The following is a 15,222-nucleotide window of genomic DNA, read 5'->3' on the forward strand; positions in this document are numbered from 1 at the left end:
CTGTGTGTGTGTGTTGTCTGTGTCTGTCTCCCCCTGCTGTGCAGCCCAGTCAGAGGATCTAGGTCAGGGGGCGTGGCCATTCTCTCTCATGCTCCGTTACTTCCAGCTGCGGCTCATTGTCATCAATCAACCAGCAGTTATCTACCCGGGCTGGACACCTCTCCAGCGCCAGTTCGTTCCTACACTACCTGTGGTAACTTGGCCCCGTACAGCAATCTCAGTCTAGTTGTTACTATCTCAGCATTATAGTTGTTTCTGCCACGTTTTGTAACCTGTCTCTCCTTCGACCAGATCCCGTCTGTTCCTGCTGCCTGCCTACCTGCCATTCCCACGCCGCAACCTGCTCATCTGTTGTCTGATATCCTCGTCATCCAGCTCTCCGGACTACTGGCTCTCCCCCCACTCAGCTCCTACCCCGGTCTGAAGCTATTCCACCCTGAACTGTTTCTCTCTGCCAATTCACGCTGAATAAACGACATCCTAATTCACCCTCTGTTGTCCGTGTGTCCGTCTCTGCACCTGAGTCCCCCACCAAGCCTAATAGAACGAACTGGCCAAACATGGACTCAGCAGAGATGCCACATGAAACAACGGGTGATGGCGCATAACGCGCCCTCCATTCACAGGGAATGTTATTGGGACAACACGACCAACTCATCCGGACTCTTGTGGATAACAACCAGCAGTTGTTGGATCAAGTATCTCATCTCACCTCTCAGGTAGCTAACCTGGTAACACTCACTACCCTTCCTCCCTCTGCTTCTCCTCCGCCTGTTCCTCCTACAGTGGCTCCAGGCTCGGCTTCCGCTCCTGCCCTTCGGGAACCCCCTACAACCTCACCCGAACCTTTCACCGGGGACCTGAACAAATGCCGTGGTTTCCTGCTTCAGTGCCGCTTGGTGTTCCAACAGAAGCCCCTGTCTTTCTCCACGGAATCCTCAAAGGTACATTACGCACTGGGGTTAATGAGGGGCAAAGCTTTGATTTGGGCAGAAGCGGCTTGTTCTACTCAGCAGATTGCCAGCCTGTCGTTTGACGATTTTTCCTCTCAATTGAAAGTTGTGTTTGATCACCCGGACCATGCCGGGACCGCCACAAAGAGACTATTGAAGCTACGACAGGGCACGGGTAGCGTGGCTGAATACGCCATTGATTTTTGGACCTTGGCAGCCGATTCCAAGTGGAATGACGAAGCTCTTCAGGGAGCGTTTGTTAACGGTCTAAGTGACACGATTAAGAATGAACTAGCTGTTCGTGATGAGCCTGCTAACCTTCATGTTCTCGTTTCCCTTGCTACACGAATAGACAACAGGCTACGGGAGAGGAGACAGGAGAGGGGCGGTCGGGTCCACACCGCAGGCGGGGGGCCCCTCGCTTTCTGCAGCCCGAGCTACACCACCACTCGGACACCGCCCACACACCGCAGCGGATCCCTCCACGGAACTAGACGAGCCCATGCAGCTGGGCCGTGCTCGTCTGTCCCCTGCCGAAAAGGAACGGGCGCATGCGGGCTGGTGAGTGCATGTACTGTGGGGACCGCACTCATTTCCTGGTTAACTGTCCGGTTCGCCCAAAAGACCAAGCTCGCAGGTAAAAGTGGGCATACTTGCGAGTGCTACACCTGACTCAATGCCCACAGCACCCCGTCTAGTTATCCCAGCTACAGTCCAGTTCAGGAATCTATCTCTCCCACTAGCTGCTCTCATCGACTCTGGTGCTGAGGATAGTTTCCTTGACGTTAACCTGGTCACTCAGGCTGAGATCCCTGTTAAGCCCCTGCCTAAGCCTATAACAGTAACCGCTATTGACGGCCATCAGTTTGCCAACATCACCCATCAAACTGTCCCCGTTTCTCTCATGCTGTCCGGCAATCACAAAGAAACCATCCAGTTTAAAGTAGTCTCCTCCTCGGCCTCCCCCCTTATCCTCGGTTTCCCTTGGCTTAGCATTCACAACCCCCATATTGACTGGCAAAACCACAAAATACACAGTTGGAGCACTCACTGCCATTCTGTTTGCCTTGGGTCGGCTATTCCGCCCTCGGTAGGTTCCCCTGCTTCCCCTGTCAAAACCCCAGACCTCTCTTCAGTCCCTGAGGAGTACCTGGACCTGGCCGAGGTATTCAGTAAGTCCAAGGCACTTTCATTACCACCTCATAGGCCATACGATTGCGCTATTGAGTTACTGCCTGGAGCCCCTTTGCCGTCCAGTCGGCTTTTCAATCTGTCCCGTCCTGAGAGAGAAGCTATGGAAACCTACATAGGCGACTCCCTAGCCTCTGGCATCATTCGTCCCTCATCTTCCGCTGTTGGTGCTGGGTTCTTTTTGTAGAGAAGAAGGACAAAACATTACGCCCCTGCATTGACTACAGAGGACTTAATAACATCACAGTCAGAAATACGTACCCCCTGCCTCTCATCAACTCAGCATTTGAACCCCTTCATGGTGCCACCGTGTTTACCAAACTCGACCTACGTAACGCTTACCACCTCGTTAGGATCAGGCCGGGAGACGAATGGAAGACTGGGTTCAATACCCCTCTCGGACACTTTGAATACCTAGTCATGCCATTCGGTCTCACTAACGCCCCAGCAGTGTTTCAGGCCATGGTTAACGATGTGTTGAGGGATTTTCTACACCGTTTGTGTTTGTCTATTTGGATGACATTCTAATATTCTCTAAGTCACAGGATGAACACGTCTCCCACGTCCGTCTGGTTCTCCAACGCCTCATGGAAAATAAACTGTATGTGAAAGCAGAAAAATGTGAGTTCCACCGGCAGTCCGTCCCCCTTTTTGGGCTTTATTATCGAGCGGGGACAAGTGTCACCAGACCCTGACAAGATCAGAGCGGTTGTGGAGTGGCCCACACCCACGTCTCGGAAGCAGCTACAACGCTTCCTGGGCTTCGCCAACTTCTACCGCCGCTTCATCAGGGGTTTCAGCCGAGTGGTTGCCCCCCTGACCAAGCTCACCTCCCCTAAGGTGCCATTCCTGTGGACGCCTGAGGCCGAGTCAGCTGTGAGTACATTGAAGGAACTGTTCACCACCTCACCTGTTCTTATTCATCCAGACACTAGTTTGCAGTTTATTGTGGAAGTGGACGCCTCTGATTCGGGGTGGGGGCAGTCCTGTCACAACGTTCCCCACGGACCAGAAGCTCCATCCTGTGGCCTTTTTCTCCAGGAGATTGACCCCTGCTGAGAAGAACTACGACGTGGGTAACCGGGAGTTGCTTGCTGTCAAGTTGGCGTTGGAGGAGTGGAGGCACTGGCTAGACGGAGCAGAGCAACCCTTCATAGTCTGGACAGACCACAAGAACCTGGCTTACATCCAGTCATCCAAGAGGCTGAACTCCCGTCAGGCCAGATGGGCTCTGTTCTTCAGCAGGTTCAAGTTTATTTTAACATATCGTCCTGGCACACGTAATGTCAAGCCTGATGCTCTCTCTCGCCAGTTTACAGACAATGAAGACTTCAGCAATCCTGAACCTGTTCTGCCCGCTTCCTGTTTGGTGGCGGCTGTTCACTGGGAAATCGAGTCCCTCGTCCGATCGGCACAAGAGTTGGAACCTGGACCGGCCGATGGCCCCCCGACCTTCTCTATGTTCCCGCAGCCGTGCGGCCGCAAGTGCTCAACTGGATCCACACCTCACGATTCTCCTGCCACCCTGGTATGAACCGTACACTGTCGCTACTTAAGAGGCACTTTTGGTGGCCATCCGCCGAGGCTGACGTCCGGGAGTACGTGGCGGCCTGTTCCATCTGTGCCCAAAATAAGGCTTCCCACAGGGCTCCTTCGGGCCTGCTGCGGCCTCTCCCAGTCCCGAGTCGTCCTTGGTCTCACGTGGCCTTGGACTTCGTCACTGGACTTCCTAGGTCTGAGGGTAATGACACCATACTCACCATCGTGGACAGATTCTCTAAATCTGCCCATTTTGTTGCATTACCAAAATTACCGTCTGCCAGTGAGACAGCCGACCTCTTTGTCCTACATGTATTCCGTCCCCATGGAATACCTGTGGACATAGTGTCCGATAGAGGTCCACAGTTCATTTCTCGGGTATGGAAGGAGTTTTGTTCGGCTCTGGGTGCCTCTGTCAGTCTCTCATCAGGTTTCCATCCCCAGTCCAATGGCCAGACTGAGAGGACCAATCAGGACCTGGAGGCTGCTCTACGCTGTGTGACATCCCAGAACCCGTCCACCTGGGCCAAACATCTCCCGTGGGTCGAATATGCCCACAATTCCCTCACCTCATCTGCCACCGGCCTCTCACCTTTGAGGCGGCTTTGGGGTACCAACCGCCATTGTTCCCGTCTCAAGAAAAGGAGTTAGCCGTCCCGTCAGTTCAGGATAACCTTCCGCCGCTGCCGCAAGGTGTGGGTGGACACCCGTGAGGCCCTTCTACGGACAGCAGAGCGTAACAAGAGGGTGGCGGACAGGCACAGGGTAGTCGCTCCCCCAGTTCCAGCCTGGTCAGCGAGTCTGGCTCTCCTCCAGCAACATCCCCCTGCGCACTGACTCCCGTAAGCTGTCGCCCCGGTATTTGGGTCCTTTCGAGATCGACTCCATCATCAACCCTTCGGCTGTTCGGTTGAAGCTTCCCCAGGCCATGAGAGTCCATCCTACATTTCACGTGTCCCAGCTGAAGCTGGTCTCCTCCAGCCCTTTGTGTCCGCCTGTGGATCCTCCGCCACCGCAGATATGTGATCGACCATCCAGCCTACACGGTGCGGAGACTGCTGGACGTCCGGAGGCGTGGTAGAGGGCTTCAGTACCTGGTGGACTGGGAGGGATACGGTCCCGAGGAGAGGTCCTGGATTCCCGACGATTTATACTGGATCCGCAGCTGGTGGCTGACTTCCATAGGGACCACCCTGACAAGCCGGGTGGGTCGCCGGGTGGCGCCCGTTGAGGGGGGTACTGTTACGGTTCGGCACTGTTGGTCCGGTTCCCGCTTGTTTCCCTTTTCCTTTTTCCCCTGTGTGTGTGTGTTGTCTGTGTCTGTCTCCCCCTGCTGTGCAGCCCAGTCAGAGGATCTAGGTCAGGGGCGTGGCCATTCTCTCTCATGCTCCGTTACTTCCAGCTGCGGCTCATTGTCATCAATCAACCAGCAGTTATCTACCCGGGCTGGACACCTCTCCAGCGCCAGTTCGTTCCTACACTACCTGTGGTAACTTGGCCCCGTACAGCAATCTCAGTCTAGTTGTTACTATCTCAGCATTATAGTTGTTTCTGCCACGTTTTGTAACCTGTCTCTCATTCGACCAGATCCCGTCTGTTCCTGCTGCCTGCCTACCTGCCATTCCCACGCCGCAACCTGCTCATCTGTTGTCTGATATCCTCATCATCCAGCTCTCCGGACTACTGGCTCTCCCCCCCACTCAGCTCCTACCCCGGTCTGAAGCTATTCCACCCTGAACTGTTTCTCTCTGCCAATTCACGCTGAATAAACGACATCCTAATTCACCCTCTGTTGTCCGTGTGTCCGTCTCTGCACCTGAGTCCCCCACCAAGCCGAATAGAACGAACTGGCCAAACATGCCCTCGTAAAACTGACTATCCTACCGATCCTTGACTTCGGCGATGTCATTTACAAAATAGCCTCCAACACTCTACTCAGCAAATTGGATGTAGTCTATCACAGTGCCATCCGTTTTGTCTCCAAAGCCCCATACACTACCCACCACTGTGACCTGTACGCTCTTGTTGGCTGGTCCTCACTACATGTTCGTCGTCAAACCCACTGGCTCCAGGCCATCTATAAATCACTGCTAGGCAAATCCCCGCCTTATCTTAGCTCATTGGTCACCATAGCAGCACCCACCCGTAGTCTGCGCTCCAGCAGGTATATCTCACTGGTCATATCCCAAAGCAAACACCTCCTTTGGCCGCCATTCCTTCCAGTTCTCTGCTGCCAATGACTGGAACGAATTGCAAAAATCTCTGAAGCTGGAGACTCTTATCTTCCTCAATAACTTTAAGCATCAGTTGTCAGAGCACCTTACCGATCACTGCACCTGTACACAGCCCATCTGAAATTAGCCCACCCAACTACCTCATCCCTATATTGTTATTTATTTTGCTCTTTTGCACCCCAGTATCTCTATTTGCACATAATCTCTTGCACATCTAGCATTCCAGTGTTAATACTATTGTAATTATTCTGCACTATAGCCTATTTATTGCCTTACCTCCATAACTTGCTACATTTGCACACACTGTATATATATTTTCTGTTGTATTTCTGACTTTATGTTTTTTACCCCATATGTAACTCTGTGTTGTTTTTTATTGCACTACTTTGCTTTATCTTGGCCAGGTCGCAGTTGTAAATGAGAACCTGTTCTCAACTGGCTTACCTGGTTAAATAAAGGTGAAATAAAAATAAAAAAATTTTTTTAAAGGCACAGTCAACTTAGTGTAACTTCTGACCCACTGGAATTGTGTTACAGTGAATTATAAGTGAAATAATCTGTCTGTAAACAATTCTTGGAAAAATTACTTGTGTCATGCACAAATTAGATGTCCTAACCAACTTGCCAAAACTATAGTTTGTTAACAAGAAATTTGTGGAGTGGTTGAAAAACGAGTTTTAATGATTCCAACCTAAGTGTATGTAAACTTCCGACTTACAGTACCAATCAAAAGTTTGGACACACCTGCTCATTCCAGGGTTTTTCTTTATTTTTACTATTTTATACATTGTAGAATAATAGTGACTACAGTCATGGTCAAAAGTTTTGAGAATGACACAAATATATATATTTTTTCAGTTTTTATGATGGCAATTTGCATATACTCCAGAATGTTATGAAGAGTAATCAGATGAATTGCAATTAATTTCAAAGTCCCTCTTTGCCATGAAAATGAACTTAATCCCCAAAAAACATTTCCACTGCATTTCAGCCCTGCTACAAAAGGACCAGCTGGAGCTGGAGATCACTCTGTCATGCTGATTGAGTTAGAATAACAGACTGGAAGCTTTAAAAGGAGGGTGGTGCTTGAACTCATTGTTCTTCCTCTGTTAACCATGGTTACCTGCAAGGAAACACGTGCCGTCATCATTGCTTTGCACAAAAAGGACTTCACAGGCAAGGATATTGCTGCTAGTAAGATTTCACCTAAATCAACCATTTATCGGATCATCAAGAACTTCAAGGAGAGAGGTTAAATTGTTGTGAAGAAGGCTTCAGGGCGCCCAAGAAAGTCCAGCAAGCGCCAGGACGTCTCCTAAGGTTGATTCAGCTGCGGGATCGGGGCACCACCAGTGCAGAGCTTGCTCAGGAATGGCAGAAGGCAGGTGTGAGTGCATCTGCACGCACGGTGAGGCGAAGACTTTTGGAGGATGGCCTGGTGTCAAGAAGGGCAGCGAGGAAGTCACTTCTCTCCAGGAAAAACATCAGGGACAAACTGATATTCTGCGAAAGGTACAGAGATTGGACTGCTGAGGACTGGGGTAAAGTCATTTTCTCTGATGAATCCCCTTTCCGATTGTTTGGGGCATCCGGAAAAAAGCTTTTCTGGAGAAGACAAGGTGAGCGCTACCATCAGTCCTGTGTCATGCCAACAGTAAAGCATCCTGAGACCATTCATGTGTGGGGTTGTTTCTCAGCCAAGGGAGTGGGCTCACTCACAATTTTGTTAAATAAAATGCACATTAATTACTTAAAAATCATACAATGTGATTTTCTGGATTTTTGTTTTAGATTCCGTCTCTCACAGTTGAAGTGTACCTATGATAAAAATGACAGACCTCTACATGCTTTGTAAGTAGGAAAACCTGCAAAATCGGCAGTGTATCAAATACTTGTTCTCCCCACTGTATATATGTTGTACTGACACAGTATGTTTTACATTAGTTATCTTATTGTTATTAGTTGTTATTAGTCCCAACCTTCAGCTCCATTCAACCCCTCCCATCTATCTCTTAACACCATCCATATTGGATTTGTATTTGCCATATATCTTTCAACTGTGCTGTGATGTTTCACAAAAGTAACGTAACAAAATGTGGAAAAAGTGAAGGAGTCTGAATACTTTCCGAATGCACTTTCCACCTCTTCTGCAGTTGATTGTGTAACACTGTACAGAACACTGGTCCTCTGACTCACACAGCATTCCAACCACAGTGGCTGTGAGTGTGACCAGGGGCCAAAACCGTGACTCAGGCAACCTCTGTAACAGCCATTGGTATGTACAAATGTAATGATAGGTGTGGTGTTGTTTAGAAACACACAGTAGTATTCATGATGATTATGGCGCTCTTATGGTAACATTTTTTACAAATACTTTTGCATATGCACTGTAAATGCATCAACTGCTTTTAAATGCTTACACATGAATAGTTATTAGTTAGTTATTGTAAAGTGTTATCAAAACAACAAATATGTGGATAATGTCGTTTGAAAATATAGTCTGCTGTATGCACGACTGGCAATATGGTAATGCTATCACATAAAAGCTAGTATATGCCTTGAGGGAGTGTTTGAAAAGCTACCAAGCTACACAAGAGGAACAATTCTCCCAAAATGGCCTTTCAAAGTGTTTTGAAACATGAGACGTGACATTACCATACCATACATAACCGAAAATAGGCAGACTGAAAGCCAGTGTAAATGGAAAAAGGGTGTGTGAGGCTTGTGTCAGACAACAGGATGTCAACAGTTAAAGACTTAAAAGGATTTGTGATTTGTGATTGACAGATATACACAAGCTGTCATTAAAACAAAACAAATAAAGGCGCAGAGGCCTTTACTCTGCTTAAACTGAAACGCATGATGCTGACACACACACACACACACACACACACACACACACACACATACACACACACACACACACACACACACACACACACACACACACACACACACACACTCAGAGAGCCACAACCAATTATAGACATAAATCAAAAGCAAAGGACTGGCACAAAGTCAGACACAAAAACAAAAAGATACAGGCACTGGCATAATGAAACAGACTAGCAGTGACTTGTGAAAATAACCTTATGCAATGCCCTTTACTATACAGATGAAGCAGTGTATGTTAAGGCCCCACCCAACCCATTCACACTCTAAAAGACAGCTGTCAACAGACAGTGGATGAACAGTGAGAAAAGGCGGTGCTCCCACTCTCCCTCTCTCTCTTTCTGTCTCTCACGCTCTCTTCTTCTGTACTGACAAAAACAATATTTCCACACACTCTCTGATTTCATACATGCACACAGGCACACACACGTGCACATGGATGCACACACACACTCACACACAGACCCACCTGCGTGTCGGAAATGGACACAGTGTTCTTGAAGACGATCCACTCCACGGTCTCAGTGCAGGGTGGGGTGGTGAGGGAGCCGTTGTAGATGAAGTACTTCTCTGTGGAGTTGGGCAGGAGGCCCCGGAGAGAGAAGGGACCCACCATCCCACTCTTACCTAGAGAGGGGGAAAGTGTAGGGAAGGCAGACAGAGAAGCAAAGGTGAAATAGAGGAACAGATCAAAAGGAAGAGAGAATGACAGACAACGATAGAGGATAAACGATAGAGGGTAAACATAAAGAAAAAAGTGTGTATGTGTGTTTGTGCATGCGTGCATGCCTGGGTGTTACATTATGGCACAGTGAGGTAGTGGGTGTATGATTGTGGGGGATAGTGGCCCTTGAATTGACATAAAATGAGTTGATGCACTCTGTAATGCCTACCTGCATGGCAAACTTCAACCTCCATTAGCATTAACTATCTTCTGTACAACAAACATTTACTGAAACTTAGGAACAGTGCTGTGCAGTAATACATTGATAATGAAATGCAAGGGAGATAATTATGGTTGTGCTCACAGCAGATTATTATATATATTTTTTTAAGTTGATTGGTTGAGGTTAGAGTTATTAGGGTTAAGCCAGGTTGACATACCGAATCGGCTGACACTGTTGATTCCATCGATAATGGCTATGTATTTGTCATTGTCTTCGACACTCGTCTGTAAAGAGCGAAAGGCAGCAGGTTAGTCAGGCATCTCAAAAGTCTACAGTGGCTTCCTCTACTCATCTCCTCCCCCTTACCTTTTTGTATCCCTACATTTCTTAGGCTGCTTTAAAGGGGCAATCTGCAGTTGCTTCATCCATTTTAGGACATAAATTAATGATATGTACCCATTGATTCTTGAAGAATATAACTTATAAAGGCCTCATGAGCTTAGTTCAACTGTCGTACCCAATCAGAACCCAAAATATAAGCGTGTTTTACTATATTGTTTGTAAACAAAGTAAATATAAATAAACCCAATGTAGCCTCATAATAATGGCTAAAACTATAATCTTGATATAATGCATGGCCAGTCCTTGTATACATAGCTTTGTCTATGAATTTGAGAGTGGTTACATTTCTCCAGCCCCATCCCTCAGCTTTTTACTGAAACAGGGGCTCCTGAGTGGCGCAGTGGTCTAAGGCACTGCATCGCAGTGCTAACTGTGCCACTAGAGATCCTGGTTCGAATCCAGGCTCTGTCGCAGCCGGCCGCGACCGGGAGACTCATGGGCGGCGCACAATTGGCCCAGCGTCGTCTAGGGTAGGGGAGGGAATGGCCGGCAGGGATGTAGCTCAGTTGATAGAGCATGGCGTTTGCAACGCCAGGGTTGTGGGTTCGATTCCCACGGGGGGCCAGTATAAAAAAAATATGTAATCACTAACTGTAAGTCGCTCTGGATAAGAGCGTCTGCTAAATGACGTAAATGTAAAATGAGTCCACTTTGTTATTGTTTCAACTGCTGAATGCCCCTTTAAAGATGTGACCCGCTTAGCTGAAGCTAACACTGATGCTAAGCTGAAGCTAACACTGATGCTAAGCTAAAGCCAACACTGATGTTAAGCTAATAGCTAAAGACTTGATATTCCACAGCTGACCATCTATGTAGCATGTCTAATCTCTGCTCAGTCTGATGCTTTAGTGGGTAATCCGTTCCACTATCCTGTCCCCTTTGATTTCCCAGGTGGGCAGCGGAGTGTAGCCTAACATGTGTGGGTTAATCTCCTCAACACACGCTCACACACACAGTATTGACCTGCTGGTATTCTACACTGTCAGTTACTGCCAGGCTGTTTATTCAGTAAAGGTACTGTTTAGACTAGTCAAGTAGATACAGTAAGTCATCCCTCATTGACTATGAAAAGCGTTGCTGGTATGGATGCAAAATTATCCACCAAACACTCTTGACACAGGTCACAAACACACGCGCGCGCGCACACACACACACACACATCCACACAAAATCAAATGCATCGGCACACTCCGCTTCCTGTCAGTGTCAACAGATGACATACTTGTCAAGAACACCCACTCCCGCCAATCTACAGTACCTACCTACCTGAACTCACACACACACCCACCCACACCCACACCCACACACACACACACACACACACACACACACACACACACACACACACACACACACACACACACACACAGGGGAAAGCCTCTGGCTTGAGCTACACTTAACACTCCATATACTCCAGACATTCATTATATGGCCATAGTAGGTCAAAACATACAGACCAGTGGTGGAAAAAGTACCCATTGTCATACTTGAGTAAAAGTAAAGATACCTTAATAGAAAGTGACTCAAGTAAAAGTGAAAGTTACCCAATAAAATACTACTTGAGTAAAAGTCTAAAAGTATTTGGTTTTAAATATATATCAGTATCAAAAAAGTATCAAAAGTAAACGTAATTGCTAAAATATAATTTGAAAGTAAATGTAAAAGTATAAATCATTTCAAATTCCTTATATTAATTTTACATTTACATTTACATCATTTAGCAGACGCTCTTATCCAGAGCGACTTACAAATTGGTGCATTCAACTTATGATAGCCAGTGGGACTTTTTTTTTTATGGGGGAGTGGGGTGGAAGGATTACTTTTATACTATTCCAGGTATTCCTTAAAGAGGTAGGGTTTCAAGTGTCTCCGGAAGGTGGTCAGTGACTCCGCTGTCCTGGCGTCATGGGGGAGCTTGTTCCACCATTGGGGTGCCAGAGCAGCGAATAGCTTTGCAGTACTGGGCTGAGCGGGAACTGTGCTTCCGTAGAGGTAGGGGGTGGATGATCATAGTGCCCTCGTTTGGGTGTAGGTTCTGATCAGAGCCTGAAGGTAAGGAGGTGCCGTTCCCCTCACAGCTTAATCAAACCAGACAGCACCATTTCCTAGTTTTTATTTATTTACGGATAGCCAGGGGCACACTTCAACATTCAGACATAATTTACAAACAAAGTATTTGTGTTTAGTGAGTCCACCAGATCAGAGGCAGTAGGGATGTTCTCTTGATAAGTGTGAATTGGACCATCTTCCTGTTCTGCTAAGCATTCAAAATGTAACGAGTACTTTTGCGTGTCAGGGAAAATGTATGGAGTAAAAAGTACATGATTTTCTTTAGGAATGTAGTGAAGTAAAAGTAAAAGTAGTCAAAAAAATAAGTAGTAAAGTAAAGTACAGATACCCCAAAAAACTACTTAAGTAGTGCTTATTAGTATTTTTACTTAAGTACTTTACACCACTGATACAGACACACTCAGAAAATGACCACACACTCATGCCCACCTCAAACAGCACAGAGAGAGCTGTGATCCTGCCCCCGTCCTTGATGGCATGGTCTAAGGACTCAAAGCGATGCGCTTCATAACAGTAGATCTGCATCTGGAACAGACAGATACAAGGTACAGGAGATGGTTGATATCCCTTGTACTGTCCTTGGGAGTAGGGCTGAGTGATATATCGTATTTTAAGGTATACCGGTATGGATCCACATACCGGTTTGGATTTTAACAATACTGTCTATAGCAATATTTTGATACAATGCTAAACAAATTGGATTACTTCACTGTCAGTTTTTTCCTAGTTTGGTTGAGTATAAAACAATCAGAATGGAGAAAGACAATTAAAACCACTTAGAATTCCTACGGTCATGTACAACGCATAAAACATATTTAGAACTCTTCAGAAACTTAACCTTTTCAAGTGTGAGTTCCAAATACCTGTAACGGTCGCCCCAGCGTGAGTTTTTTTATGCGTGTGATGTCAGAATGCACTCACTGTTCCAAAATGTGATTGTTATGCAACAGGACAGTTAAACCATGCTGCCCTCAAACCAAGGCACACTGCCTGCTAATTATCTATAGGATTTGTTTCAATTTGTCAATTTCAGATTCGTTTTTATTTTCTAACAACGGTTTGAATTAAGTTGTGTTCCGCCTCCTCATTAATTCACATAGAAGTAGCCCATTTCACCATTGCGGACAATTTATGTTTGAGGCTTTACTGAGCCGGACAATCTCTCTTCGAAGAGAGCACAAGCACTTTTTCGGTTTAAGCGTACACTGCAGGGACCACTGTAGAATGATCACACCCTTGTGCTGGTACGTGTCAAAGGAATAAATACTGTAAAATACAGCCAATCAGTCAAAAATTTGAAAGATATTGTGCCATGATATTTTGGCCATACTGCCCTACTTGGGAGGTTACAATGAAGTCATACTCTGTCATATGGAGGTTATAACAAGGTTATCCTCTGTCATAGTGATGTTATAATGGGCGAATGTCAGGTCTTACCTCCAGGGGGTACTTCACCCCATTGAGGCTGTGTTCAGAGCCCTCTGAGGAGGCGTTACAGCGGCCCCAGTGGAAGGTGATTCTCCCCACCTTAAACCTGCCCCTCAGCCCCCCTCCACTCACATAGAAGTCCCCCTCTGGGTTCACCGCCACTGGAGAGAACACACACAGGGTGTTAGTTGACCCCATCAAACAACACACACATACACTCACATACACTATATTGATGTGGCCTGAAGCTTGCCAATGGAAAACACAAAAAGTCACGTACACAAACATCCCTCAGCTTTAAAAGTGCCATAAGTATACACTACAACAATGCCCAGTCTTTCAGTAGCTAACAATATATAATAATTTCCACATCATCACATTGTATTGCATTCCTCTTTCCCCTCTTCTTTCTTCTTCTACACTTCCTCCTTCTACTACGACACTGTAGTATTAAAACCCAGACCATAAGGCTCTAAGACAGTTTCTACCCACAGGCAGTGGATCCTGAATAGCTGACTGAATGGCTGATTGCAGATAGGCCTGTTTTACTGTATTACTGTAGCTTTACAGTTTCATTACTGGCTGCTGTAATGCTGTTTTTATTGTGAGACTGAGTGACGTGAGAGCGCATACCTGTCTTGCCGTCGTTCTTGATGGTGGTCCTATCAGACGTCGCCTCCTCCCAGCCCTCAAACCTCAGCTTTTGGAACTGAACTTTGACCTGTGTCAGCTCCTCCTCGATGTTGATGGGCGACTGTCTGGCATTGTTACATGATGGGTACTTCTTGGCCCAGTTGTTCTGGTTTAGAGTCCCTGCCAAGAGACAGTTGAAATGTGTTTAATGCATGGTAGAGATAGATAGCCAACATATTGTTGGTGCGTCAGCTACATTCATTTGCCCAAAAATTGTACAATGCTGTTTTCCATTTTAAAACACAACTCAGTTGTTTTCTCTGTTTCGGAAGTGTACTTTGGTTTCTTCCTCTCTAATTAGTGACCAACTGGTTGCAGGTGTGCTCCTTCGGGGAGCTAACGAGCTAACCACCTTCAGGTGTGTCTGCTTTGACGGGATTTCACTGGGGTGTAACATGCAGAACTGTGAAATTTCTCAAGGTCCCCAGGGTGTGATATATATAAAAACTTTATCCCAGCACTAATACCTGATTCAAGTAATCATGGGTTGGGTGATATGTTGAGTAGTTGAATCAAGTTCAATCTACATGAATTGCTTGGGGCAAAGGGTTGATATGGGGCTGTGCAGAGAGCTGACGTGCCTATTCCACACGATAGAACAATTTAATGTCATGCTTTCGTTCAACAACTGCTCCTGCTCATTCATTGCTGTACATTTTCCAGTTTAACTGGAGTCAACTAAGGGCCTCGTAGTATCATTTTCAGTGTATTGGTTGCATGGGAGGCCTAAATTGCCTTCCTGAGTTTTGTTTAATTGCTTCTCCTGTAACCTAACTCATCCTGTCAAACCTGGTTGCCAGTCTGTTTCTGTTTTAGCCGACACCTGTCTCACATGACATAGACAACAACAAATGCTGGCTAAAACACAGCACCCACACGCTCACCCACACATCAATGACATGAGTATGGGTAGTGTTTATTTCACTTGTCTTG

General features: G+C 46.6%; 1 protein-coding gene across 7 annotated transcripts in view; it reads right to left on the reverse strand.

Annotated features, from left to right (window-relative positions):
* LOC121532032 (receptor-type tyrosine-protein phosphatase zeta) overlaps positions 1-15,222 on the reverse strand; it is a 79,884-nt gene that overhangs the window by 32,099 nt on the left and 32,563 nt on the right. For all 7 annotated transcript variants that reach the window (XM_041837678.2, XM_041837677.2, XM_041837676.2 and 4 more), the window contains exons 3-7: positions 14,230-14,409; positions 13,606-13,757; positions 12,598-12,693; positions 9,914-9,980; positions 9,279-9,436 (exon numbers count right to left, since the gene is read on the reverse strand). In XM_041837678.2, the coding sequence (XP_041693612.1) occupies positions 9,279-9,436; positions 9,914-9,980; positions 12,598-12,693; positions 13,606-13,757; positions 14,230-14,409 (653 nt within the window). The remainder of the gene's footprint in view (positions 1-9,278; positions 9,437-9,913; positions 9,981-12,597; positions 12,694-13,605; positions 13,758-14,229; positions 14,410-15,222) is intronic.

Source organism: Coregonus clupeaformis, unplaced genomic scaffold, assembly GCF_020615455.1.
Source record: "Coregonus clupeaformis isolate EN_2021a unplaced genomic scaffold, ASM2061545v1 scaf0073, whole genome shotgun sequence".
NCBI lineage: Eukaryota > Metazoa > Chordata > Actinopteri > Salmoniformes > Salmonidae > Coregonus > Coregonus clupeaformis.